At 35.7% G+C, this 13,270-nt stretch overlaps 1 protein-coding gene across 1 annotated transcript; it reads right to left on the reverse strand.

Annotated features, from left to right (window-relative positions):
• Positions 1-1,172: 1,172 nt before the first annotated feature.
• LOC131066771 (probable LRR receptor-like serine/threonine-protein kinase At2g16250) lies at positions 1,173-4,304 on the reverse strand. Its single transcript, XM_058001610.2, has 2 exons — positions 3,271-4,304; positions 1,173-1,949 (listed from the first exon to the last, which is right to left on the reverse strand). The coding sequence occupies exons 1-2, from the start codon at positions 3,921-3,923 to the stop codon at positions 1,562-1,564; spliced, it is 1,041 nt and encodes a 346-aa protein (XP_057857593.1). The 5' UTR covers positions 3,924-4,304; the 3' UTR covers positions 1,173-1,561.
• Positions 4,305-13,270: the final 8,966 nt, after the last annotated feature.

Raw genomic sequence — 13,270 nt, forward strand, 5'->3', positions numbered from 1 at the left:
TTCACATGGAAGTTGATAAATAATGTTACCTTTTTTTAATCCTATCATTAATCATCCCAAAAGTTGTATCTCAATCCATAGTTCCCTCATTTGCCCCTCTAGTTTAGGTCCACAAATATATAATTTATCTAGATCATTTTTATGCCCAAGGATATGAAGCCCAATATTCAAATTTCAAACCTTTTCATCCTTTTTGTAGTAATCATTATAACTTGACTAAAGAGAAAATTATTCCATGGTGTATGCTAGGGTAGTGTATTTAAGGGGGAACTGTATTTCATTTGAATGATCTAGGGATGAGCAAGTACAATCTAAAGAATGCCAAAGAATAAAAGAAAATAGTAGATTATGGTTACTCCGACAATTGCATGTTATCCTATGAAAATATTGCATGTTTGCTTGTTGTCTTCAATCTTGATTCACGGTTGTAGAATTAATTCAACAAAAGGTCTAATTAAGGAAAACATGAGCCTCATAATCCATCAAATTCCTCAAAGGTGTTTGTAAACACCATTAGTTTCTTAGTGAAATTCAAACATTAAAACACTAGACAAACTAGTTTCAGAATAGAATTCAATTAGTTTAGACATTTGAATCTCAGATTCAATTTCATGCATAAATTCAAACCTACAATTATAATAGTGAAACACATAATTTCAATTAAATTTTTAAATCAATAAAAATCATCTAACACACATTTTTTAATACTGTGAGTAGACTTATGACATTTACACAATAATATCTTCATCAAAACTGAAATTAAAACTAAATACTTTATAATTAATTTTGTTTTACTTTCTACCCATCTCATGATTAAAAAAAAAAAAAGTTTGTTCCTCCTTTTCTGTGGAAAATATCTACTCCATAAACAACTAGAGATGGATTATCCACCATGAGAGTGTCAGAACCCAAGTCAATTCTAAACATTAAATCAATATTGTTGCAATCATGACCACTTTTTTGTTGTCATGAACGATGGGCTTTAACAAACTCAATCTTCAAATCATAATTAAACTAATACCCAAAAAGCACTTATTATTAAAAGGATAAAAACAGCTTTTTAAATTACCCAACAAAAAACAAGTTTGAATGAGGAACAGGGCTCAAGCATTCCAAGAAAATCTGCAAAACATGTATAAAAGTCAAACACAAACTTGTCTGTATTGGCCACCTTTTTGAATGAATTCATTGGCATCTGGTTTATTATATTGAACAGAAACAAGTACAATCAGTAATGGCCACTCTTCATTTTCATATATATCGTTTATAATAGAATAACGTGCAGTACTAGACGTATCAACTTCTTCCTTTGTCTTGTAACTTCAACTTTTCAAGATGCAGACTGCACTCTGAATGAACTCCATGGTTGCATACATACATAATACTATATGTCCATACCCAAGATGCTTTCTTGTGTAAATGGCACATTAAATTTTAACTGCAAAACTGTTTGTGTTTGCTCTTACATTTGCATAATGAAAGCAGTAGCAGTAGTAGCACAGAGCAATTGAAAGGCTTTCAGACTCTCTCAATACCCAAAATGGGATTCATTTGGAAAGTACTAAGGATTGTGAAGAACCTGGCAAACATCCCTCATGGTCAAGACCTTGACAGAATTTGGATCTAAACAAGCTCTGGCTAAAGCTGCCACTCCTAGAATTTCTCTGGTGAAATCTTCCTCCACAACAAGAGAAGGGTCTATCAATGCAAGAAGGCTGTCTGTGTAGCCTGAATCTATGTATGGCAATGCCTTTTTCGCCCAGGCTTCTGCATATGGATCTTGAGACCCACTTACATCCAGGCCCGAGATGAGATCCAGCAGAACTTTTCCAAAGCAGAATATGTCATTGCTCAGTAATGCCTCATTCTCTGCTACTTGTATGTGGCTCAGGCTTCCCAGCCGGACTTCAAATTCTTCAGTGAGCAAGATGCTACTGCTTTTTATGTCCCTGTGTCAAGAACAATGATACCCATTATCAATCAACAGTACAGTCTTCTTATACAAGCTTACATAATGCATATATGTTGATTAGTTAAATGGCAGCAGCAATTGTTGCAGGGTTGGAGAATTGTGATCTGAAACTTAATCCATACTGGTGTGATTGGTTTTCAGGACTGAATGACTGTAATTAGATTGCTGTACAGTGATTCTATTCCATATGTTAGAAGTTAGATCTCAAATCTGAAATTATAAGATTACAAGATTTAACTTTGTGAGGTGAGGAGAAATTGAGTTCAGTTTAACAAGAGCATGTTTTTCAAAATGAATTCAGCCAAAGAAGTATCAGTATAGGTTCAAAGAAGTATCAGTATAGGTTTGTGCTCTCCAGATGGTAAAAGGAATTCATGGATGATATAAAATCTTAAAAAAAATGAAATCTTAAAAAAAAAATTCGTAGATGATGAAATGACAAAAATTGGAAAATGTGTACTGGATAAGAGCCAGGAGATCTCTGGGATAAGTGCAGCTGAGCAGAAATCATGAATTTTCATTTTACATAACAAATTTGAAAGTATGTGCTGGATAAGTGCAGCTGAGAAACTGTGAGGGCGAATTATGATGTCTGTTAAAAATAACAACAAATGATTAAGAGCTGTGTGACTGAAACTGCAGCAAAATGTGAGTTCTTACCAAGATACAAGAAAAGCTACTGAAAAAATATTAAAAGCACATAGAATAATGGATTTCAAAAATATACATATACATAAATAAAAATCTTCACTACTAAAAACTCAGTAGAAACAGAAAGATGATTTGGCTTAATCTGCACACTAATAGATAAGGTCATATTGAAGAAGCTAATGCAATTTCAGATGAGTCACCTAAATAAATCAAAGCTTAGAGTATGTTGTTTAAGTATGAACACGAATAGATGGGTTCTATTGGAAAAGCTAATGTAATTTCAGATGAGCCACCTAAACAAATAAAAACTTCGAGTGTATTGTTTAACCTTGAGGCTTGAACACTAATAGATGGATTCTATTGAAAAAGCTAGTCTAATTTTAGATGAGCCACCTAAACATATCAAAACTTAGAGTGTATTGTTGAAACCTGAATACTAATATGGATTCTATTGAAAAAACTAATGTAATTTTAGATGAACTACCGAAACAAACCAAAACTCAGAATGTATTGCTTAAATCTGACCACAAAGATGAAGTGTGCTGTTTAAACCTCACCAGAAAGATGAACAAAAGTCATTCCAGAGAAATTATCAGGGGCAAGAAATCATTGAGAGAAAACAAGAAATCAGAAGCTCGGAAGTTTACTTGTGAACAACAGGAGGGTAGCAGTCATAGTGAAGATGGCAGAGTGCCCGAGCTGTTTCATAAGCAATTTTAAGCCTGGTAATCCAGGGCAGAGAGAGGCAAGCCAGTGGATCATCTACAACTCCACGGCCTCTTCTGAGAGCAGTTGCAAGGTCCCCATTTTGCAGAAACTTGTAGACCATCATATTCTGTGAGCACAGGCCAAGCAGAGGCACCACATAGCGGTCACTCCCCTGGCTTCCATGAACCTCCACCTCTCTCTGTACTTGTTTCCTCCATTCCCCCTCCTCTTCCTCCTCTTCTGCATTCATTTTCATTCTCTTCACCACAACTTTCTCCTGCCCCTCCATAACCCCTGCAAAAAACTCCCCTGAACGCCCGATCTTGATGAGGCTCAGCCCACTGAAGTTGTCTGTGGCCTTCTCCAAGACACCCACTGAAAAATCTCTCAAAACTGTGGGAACTACTGCAGCACTTCTTTCACTCACCAAAGACCTGGGATTTCTCATCTTTCTCGGATTTTCTGCCTTCTCAACATCATTTGCTCTGCCTTCCTCCAGGCGGGATAGAAACTTGAGAAGCAGGAGAAACACAAGGAATCCAAAGCAACCAAAGCCACCCCACAAAATCAGCCTAATTTTGTCACTCCCCATGACTTCAAAATACAATCTTGCTGCCCGATTCTGGACTTCTGTATTACTGTATTTCTGGTTTCTTATCTTATCTTACAGTTCTTTTATCTCAATGATGATTGAGTGTGATCCAAGCAAACAAAAACATACACAATAGAATCCAGAAACTAAACAGTAATCTTAATGAACTAAATCTATCTTAAGGACTGTTGGGTCTTCTGCCTTAGATTATGGAAATAACAGACAAGCATTGGTTGCTTATTTAACGTCCTCTAAACAGGGGCCCTGCTCCCCAGTACTTAACTCAATATAAACCCAGTGATCAAGATCAAAGGGGGAGTTCACTATATTTTTATTTGAAGGTCAAATTCTAGTTCTTGATTGTTTAAAGATCGAAGACTAGTTGCCCTTTAATAAAGAAGGAAAGAAATTTTGTTTATTCAATCTTGTTTTTTTCTTGCACTGGCTACAGATGTCTGTCTGTGATTTAATATTGGTGAAATGTAAGTTAAAACAAAATTCGTGCCCACTTTGAATGTTCTTTTCAACGAAAATTTATTTAGTATCGATGAACAATTTGCGCTGAGTTGTCTTCTGGAATCACTGCTGGGTTTGTACTGGTAAGACTGAAAGTCAAATAAAATACGTACTGTGGAGGTGAACATTTAAGAAGCGGATGGATATATTTCAGAATTAGAAATTATGTGAAAATGTTGATGGAGAAAGGAACCAAGTGATACTTATCAAGAGTTGAATTTTAAAACAGTTGTCAATTGAGCAAAAGTTGTTTATATATATTTATGCATATTTTTGAGTCAATTTATCAAAAATTATATATATATATATATATACACTTAAGTTATTTCATCAAAAGTGTTTTATATACATACTAGAATCATTTGACCAAAAGTTGTTTAGATATACACTTATAGGTAGGTGTCAATAAATTAAAAGTTGTATATATATACATGCTTGAGCCAGTTGACCTAAAGTTGTTTAGATATACACGAGTATGGACATTTGTGTGAATAAACTAAAAGTTGTATATACATGCATGCTTGAATCAATACATCAAAAATTATGTGTGTGTACACTTGAATTATTCCACCACAAGTTGTTCATTGACCAAAAGTTGTTTAGATGTATACTTATGAGCACGATTCAATAAATTAAAAGTTGTATATATATAGATGCTTGAGTCAATTGACCACAAGTTGTTTATTTATACATGTGTATGGACACTTGTGTGAATAAACTAAAAGTTGTATATATATGCATGCTTGGGTCAATTGACCAAAAGTTGTTTCTATATATACAAGTACATGTATACTTGAATCAACAATGAAGTCATTCAAGAACATAAGATGTTTACTAAAACTTTGAAAATAAACAATTAAAAAATATATATACTATGTCTATTATTAAATTTGTTTTGAAACATTAGAATTATGAAATTATAAATACTTGACATTCATTTACATGTGAAAACTAATATCTTTTATAATATAATATTTTTAATTCTTTGCAAGTATAATTTTTGTATTGTTAAGTTTATGTGGAAAGAGGAATCAATTTAAAGCCTTCTTAATGAAGAAATTACTTAAAAAAAAATCCAAATCATAAAAAAAATTAAGATAATGCTTTTTATGCTAAATTAATTCAAATTCGAATTTATTCATGATAAATTATATAGTATTGGAAATTCTAAATATTTTCTTTGAATTGGTAAAAATATTTAGATTAAGATGCTGACATAAACTTAAAAGAAAAAGAAAAAACTTAAAACAATAAAAGTAAATAAAAAATAAAAATTAGCTTGTCATCTCTTATACACAATTCGCACTACTCTTTATTACTTAAATATTAAAAGTGTCATTACCCCCAAACAATATTTCAATGAATAAATCCTTATGTTTCATATAATATTTTAATAAAACAAATTATTTCACAAAACCAATAGAGTAGAATTGATTGATTGTACTTTCTTATGTATTTTTTATTTAAAAGGTTCTTTCACTAAATCAATAGATTTAGAATTTGATTGATTGTACTTTTAAAGTAAATGATTAAATTTCATATATATGGATATTGTATATTTTATTTCATATTAATATAAATATATTATAGGTCTCGGCTTTTTGTCTAAAAAATTAAAAAAAAAAGAATATTTTGTAATTGATAAATTTGTATTTCATTTTATTGAGAAATACAAGGCAAGTTGTTTCTTGCAAATTTCTGTGTTATTTTGTTTGTTATGTTATGTGTGAATGTTGGTGGAGTACCCTTCACCAATGGTACCATAGTAGTGTTGGGTGGAGTACCTTGAGGAATAGTCTCAGAGCATTTGTTTGGGTGTGTAAGGGGAGTATCCTTTGTATACGGTGAAAATTGGAAGATTAAACTATTGTAAAACCAACAAAGATCCAACCACATAAATCCTAGTTCTATAATAAAAAATCCACCACACACCAATGAAGAATCTAAAACATGCTCACAAAAACAATTCAAAAAAATGCAATTTAAGAAAATAAATAAATGTTTAAGATATAATGTTTATTTTATTTTATTAGGCACATGTATGTAAATTTTATTTTATTAGGCACACATATGTAAATTTTGTATCTATAAGAGATTTTTTGAAGGAAAAATTTGAAGAAAATATTGGCTCGATTTTAAAGATTTTTTTTAAATTGATTTTTCTTTATTTTTATATCACCCTTCATAATTTTTGGTATACATTTTAAATCTCTTAGGTTTACCATAGAGATTGTTGGCAAATGCACACTCCAATGAGAAATTGTAGGTGATTGAAGGTATTGTCATTGATGACAACCTTACAATCATGTGATATCGACAGGAAGACTCAGGCATCGACACCGATAGACTCTACATCGACATACAGAATACCAACACCCTGGCCAACAACAATTTTGTATAAATGTATTTTGTAATTAATTGTAAAATCTTTTGTAAGCCGACATGGCGGATTGTAATATGACTCATATATGTATGAGATCATTGTAGATCATTTAGGATATGATATGATGCGAAATATGAATAGAAGGTAGCAGACCCAATATGTGAATTAGTGGTTAAGGGTTTATGTATGTAGCAGAGCTTAAACCGATACTAAATCTGGCATAACAGATGCTAATCTGAAGCAGTACAAGACATTGGATTTGTATAATCCATTTTTGTAAGTCAGTGTGACTTCCTTTGTAACTGAGCAATGAGCTCTAGGCACTTGGCCTTCTTGCATGTGCAGGCCCTTATTGTAGCAGTAATATTCTCTTATTGGCCAGTAAGTGAATATTGTGGGTCACAAATCCCACCAAGGTTTTTCCCACACCAGGTTTCCTCGTTAAAATATTGTGCTATGGTGTGCTTTTCATGTTGTGGTTGTTATTCTTATTTGCTGCATTATATTTGGTTTACTGGTACACAGTTTTAATATGCTTTTTGTTGGCATATGTGCAAAGTATGTTGACATGATGATATTGTGTTGTCATTGATGTCAATATGCTGAAGAGTGAACCGGTAATATGTTGAAGTGAACCAGTCTAATGTTGTGAACTGGTATATGTGCAAAAGGTGAAGCGGTACGTTTGTCCAAGTGAATTGGTTTATGGAATGTTCTTTATCAAGGTTTAATATGGTATGACTACCAGTTGATAGTTCCAGCCTCAGGGTTTCCGATTGAAGTGTTTCGAGCTTGTGTGATTCAACTGATGGCATTGTGTGATGAGTTAGCACTGTAATGGAGATCAGATCGTGTTTCCACGTCAGCCTCATTCGCGTGAAGGATCTTGCATGAAGGGGATTAATCCTATCTACCTCGGGAATATGCGAAGTCCCTGCAAATGGTGAAGAACGCGTGATGGGTTATCGCCTCCAAGAAGCGGTGAAGAACGAACGATGGAGAATATCTTAAGATCTGTTCAAGACCGTTGTATTCAAATGCAAAGTGTTCAATGGTCAGGATTGAATCGATTGAATTGCTCAACCTAAATGTTTAGGGTTTAGGGTTTATGCTATCAACCTATCTGTTTCCTATAAGGTCGATGTTGTGTTTGATGTTGAGGTTGTTGGCAAATGTTGTGTGTGTATCTAAGTGCAAAGATACGTGATTCTTGCCAAACCAAATAAGAGAATTGATACCTATAAAGTGTGTGTGTAGAAGGAAGGAACGAAATCGGGTCTGCATTGGCATTGAGTGCTATTACCAGATCATTGTAATACCTGTTGATCTCTAATCACTTCAATAGTTGGAAAATCCCTTAACAGGGTAGCTTTAACCAGCTTGCTATAAATCCTTTAACAGGGTGACTCAAAGGCATTGAGTTCATAAAATCCTCTAACAAGGCAACCCTTAATAGGGTTTAACCCTTAACCGGGTATTCTAGCCATCCCTTAATCGGGTGATCCCTAACAGGATCGGTTCCTAACAGAATCTGTTGTAACAGTCTTTAACCGGACTAGGATCCTAACAGAGCGGACTTCTAAAGAGTTCAAAAACAACTTGTGGGTATTCATCCCCACTGTGGTTTTTCCCAATTGGGTTTCCACGTGAAAAATATGTGTGTCATGTGTGATGCCCCTTTCATGTGATGTTTTGTTATTTCCTATTTAGTGGTGAATCATGTTGATCTAGCAAATTATTGTATCTCAGAATGATAGAATATCTATTTATGCATAAGGATAAAGTGGAAATGAGGAAGTAGGTTGTATGGAAAGCTAAGTGTTGTCGGTTTATGTCTTTCATAGTCTCATTATGTTTAACAAGTAGTAATCTAGTTTAGACTGGTATTTGTGTTTGTCTGTCAAGTGCACTGTTTTCAGTCAAACCGGTTCAGGAAAAGTTTTTGTGTCTGTACTGATTCACCCCCCCTCTCAGTACCAGTTTGGTACTCATTGTTCATCATTGATTTATCAATTGGTATCAGAGCATCCTCCAGGTCCTTTGTGTTGAAAGCTTAACCGCTTGAGGGAAAGATCCTATTGTAATGATGAAGAGCGAAGGTCCAAAGTTCAACAGAGATAACTTTAAAATATGGAAGGATAGAATGGAGATATACTTCAGAAGCATGGGTGCTCAACATTGGAGCTATGTTGAGAATGTTTATGTTATCCCTACCGGTACTCTCATCGATGACCAAAAGAGAGAGATTCAGGAGAATGGGCAAGTCATGGAAGCCCTAATTAGTAGTTTATTTGACATTGAGTTTATTGATGTTCAGGACAAAGAGAATCCCAAAGAAGTATGGGATACTCTTGAGGATATCTATGGCGGTGATGAGCATGTGAAACAAGCTAAGGAAGAAAGCCTTAGAGGAAAGTTTGAAGACATGCAGATGGTTGAAGGAGAGACCATTCAACAATATGGAATAAGAATCAAAATTATTGTTGGAGATATCAAGAGTGCAGGTGGTAAAATGGAAGATTCCACTGTTGTTAGCAAAGTTTTGAGATCCTTATTATCGGTCTATGCAATAAGGGTTGCTGCTATTCAGGGGTTGAGGTCAATAGACAAGACTAAGGTGTCCCTAGACTCCATCATCGCAAAGTTGACAACCTATGAGCTAAATAGTTTTGATGGCAGTGTTCAGAAGATTGAATCAACCTTTAGAGCATCTGCTGCACCATCTAGAAAAGGCAAAGAAGCTATTACCAGTGGCGAACCAAGACAAAGAAGAGAAATGGATGATGAGGAGATCCTGATGCAATTTGAAGCTCTTCTTGCCAAGAGACTTCCTAAGGGAACCGGTAAATATAGAGGTAAGCTTCCTTTGAAATGCTTCTCTTGTAACCAAATAGGACACATTGTTGTAAACTGTCCTAATGGTGATTGTAAGGACAAACCGGAAAAGTTCAAGAAGTTCAAAGGAGGAAACCAGAGAAACTATTTTGTAGCAGTTGATGAAGGTGTCACTGATGAGGAATCAGAAGATGAAGAAAAAGAGGATATTGTGTTTGTAGTAGTCAAGGAAGATGTGTCAGACAAGAAGGCTCTTGTCTCCCGCTTTGATAATTCCAATGAGTGGATTATTGACAGTGGCTGTTCTCACCATATGACTGGTGACCAGAGTAAGTTTCTTTCTCTGGAAGAGTATGATGGTGGTGTGGTTCATTTTGGTAATGATGCACCTTGTATGGTAAAAGGCAGAGGGTCCATCTCTCTAAATGGAAGAAGCAGTGCTACCAATGTGTATTGGGTAGAAGGTCTAAGGCACAACCTTTTGAGTGTTGCTCAACTGAATAATAATGGACTCACTCTAGATTTCAAAAATGGAGTGTGCAAAATCAAAGGAAAGAGTGGTGAACTGATGGCTACCGGTATGCAGACCAAAGGTAACATATTTAAGCTAAATGCTAATGTCAGTACATGTCTTATGGCTAAGTTTGAAGACAACTTGATATGGCATAGGAGACTCTGCCATGTAAACTTTGACAATATTGTGAAGGCCAGTAAGATCAAGACAGTTAGAGGATTGCCGGTGCTGAGCAAATCGGAAAATCCTTTGTGTAGAGAGTGTCAACTAGGGAAAATGTCTTCCTCAACTTTCAAAGGTAAATCTTTCACTGCAGACAATTTACTTGAGCTTGTGCATACTGATTTGTGTGGTCCTATGAAAAATAGGAGTATGCAGGGAGATAGGTATTTTATGATTCTCACAGATGATTGCTCAAGAATGATGTGGGTCACATTCTTGAAGGACAAGTCTAAAGCCTTTGGAAAGTTCAAAGCTTTCAGAGCACTGGCAGAAAAGGAAAGTGGTAGAAGAATCAAATGCCTTAGAACTGATCAAGGAGGGGAATTCATTTCCAGTGAATTCAACAAATATTGTGAAGAGAATGGCATCAAGAGGCAACTGTCTGCCCCCCGGACTCCACAACAGAATGGCCTAGCAGAAAGAAACAACCAGATTGTGGTTGAAGCAGCTAGAAATATGTTGATCCAAGGAAAGGTTTCTCACACCTTTTGGAGAGAAGCGGTGAGCACTGCAGTCTACACAATGAACCGGGTACTCATCAAGAAAGGAAAGGATAAGACTCCTTATGAGTATTGGATCGGCAAGACACTAGTGGTAAGATACTTTAGAGTATTTGGTAGCAAATGTTATATCAAGAGAAGTGAACATTAAAGCAAGTTCGATGCAAAATGTGATGAGGGAATATTCCTAGGATATTCCACCAAGAGTAAAGCTCTCAAATGTTTCAACAATAGGACTCAGAGAATTGTTGAAAGCATCAATGTTAGGGTTGATGAATACTCTGAGAAACCTGAGGAAATTGGCAGAGAGCATGTAGGAGATGAACTGGTAGTAACCTTCTGGGAACCGGTTGCAAATCAGCTCAGTACCAGTAATTGTACTCCTACACCGATGGATGCTAATGCTGATGAAGATGAGGTTGAAGAAGAAAAACAAGAGGAATCTGTTAAGAATATACCTAGGTATGTAAAACTCAATCATGATCCAAAGCAGATCATAGGAGACAAAGATGCAAGAATTATTACAAGAAGAAAGGTCAGAGAAAACTCATGTATAATCTCTGAATTTGAGCCTAAATCATTCAAAGAGGCACATAAAGATGAAGACTGGATCAAGGCAATGGAAGAGGAACTTGACCAGATAGAAAATAATGGTACATGGTCTTTGGTACCCAAACCAGAGCATAAAAATGTCATTGGAACCAAATGGGTCTTCAAAAATAAACTGAATGAGGATGGAACAGTGGTAAGTAACAAAGCCAGACTAGTATGCAAAGGATATGCCCAAGAAGAAGGAGAAGACTATGGAGAAACCTTTGCTCCAGTAGCAAGATTGGAAGGAGTTCGTATGCTTCTTGCATATGCAGCTTTTAAAGGATTCAAGGCATACCAAATGGATGTAAAATCTGCATTTCTAAATGGAATACTTGAGGAGGAGGTGCATATTGAGAAACTAGATGGGTTTGCCCTACCAGAAGACAGTGACATGGTGTGTAGGCTACATAAAGCCTTGTATGGACTGAAGCAGGCACCTAGAGCATGGTATGAACACTTGCACTCCCATCTTGTGAAGATTGGATTTGAAAGAACAAGTGAAGATAGCAACATCTACCTTAAATCAGAAGGAGATCCGATTTTGATCTGTGAAGTATTTGTTGATGACACAATCTTTGGTGGAGATGACAAGATGAGTCATGACTTTGCAAATGAGATGAAGAAGGAATTTGAGATGTCACTCATAGGGGAGATTAAGTTCTTCATTGGATTGCAGATTCAGCAAATGAAAGATGGAATCTTTATTACTCAGTCCAAGTATGTCAAAGAGGTGTTGAAGACCTTTGGCATGAAAGACAACAAACCGGTTGGTACACCAATGGTGACCAGTTGTAAACTATCAAAAGAGGATGACTCAACATTGGTAAATGAGAAGGAATACTGATCAATGATTGGTAAGTTGCATTATGTAGTGCATAGCAGACTGAACATTGCACATGTAGTGGGTATTACTGCTCGGTTTCAACAAAGCCCAAGAGAATCCAACTTGGTAGCAGTCAAGTGGATTCTTAGATATCTAAAGGGAACTATTGACTATGGATTATGGTATCCATACAATGATGATTTCAACCTGAAAGTGTTCACAGGTGTTGATTGGGATGGTAATGTGGATGACCGGAAGAGCACAACCAGTGGTGCATTCTTTCTCAGTGGTAGATTGGTCTCATGGATGAGTAAAAAGCAGAGTTGTATCTCTTAGTCTATAGCAGAAGCAGAGTATGTTGCAGCTTTTATGAATTGCACCTAGACTATTTGGATGAAGCATGTATTGAATGGCTTCAAAGTTCCTGTATCTGAACCGGTAAGTATATTTTGTGACAATACAAGTGCAATTAACATTTCTAAGAATCCACTTTTACATGCTAGAACCAAGAACTTTGAACTCAAGTATCATTTCTTGAGGTAAAAGGTTCAGAACAAAGAGGTGGTATTGGAACATGTTTCTAGTAAGGAGCAGTTAGCAAATATATTCACCAAGCCTCTACCGAAGGCTACTTTTACCTATTTGAGAGGTGAATTGGGGGTGCTGCCCCTTCAATAGGTAAACTAAAGGTTTGTGCTCCACATCAGTCAGATCTTACTTTGCTATATCTTTTCTGGATTGATGTGCTGAAGGATGCTACTCCTAAGGGGAGCAGCATAGTGGAACAGAGAAGCTCATGCCTCCACTTTGGCATTGTTGTCAAAGGGGGAGAAGATGTGAAGCGGAGAAGATATCTATAGTATTAAGGAGAATATGTGATGTAGAAAGAAAGATATATTTGTATATTGCCATCAATGCCAAAGGGGGAGATTGTTGGCATATTTGCAAAGCATGTTGACA

The sequence above is a fragment of the Cryptomeria japonica genome, chromosome 2 (assembly GCF_030272615.1).
Source record: "Cryptomeria japonica chromosome 2, Sugi_1.0, whole genome shotgun sequence".
NCBI classification, from domain to species: Eukaryota; Viridiplantae; Streptophyta; class Pinopsida; order Cupressales; family Cupressaceae; genus Cryptomeria; species Cryptomeria japonica.

Coding starts and splice junctions, on each gene's coding strand:
- LOC131066771 (XM_058001610.2), bottom strand. CDS start 3,923: ATGGGGAGTGACAAAATTAGGCTGATTTTGTGGGGTGGCTTTGGTTGC. Junction 1,950..3,270: donor TACCCTCCTGTTGTTCACAA/GTAAACTTCCGA, acceptor TTCTTGACACAG/GGACATAAAAAGCAGTAGCA.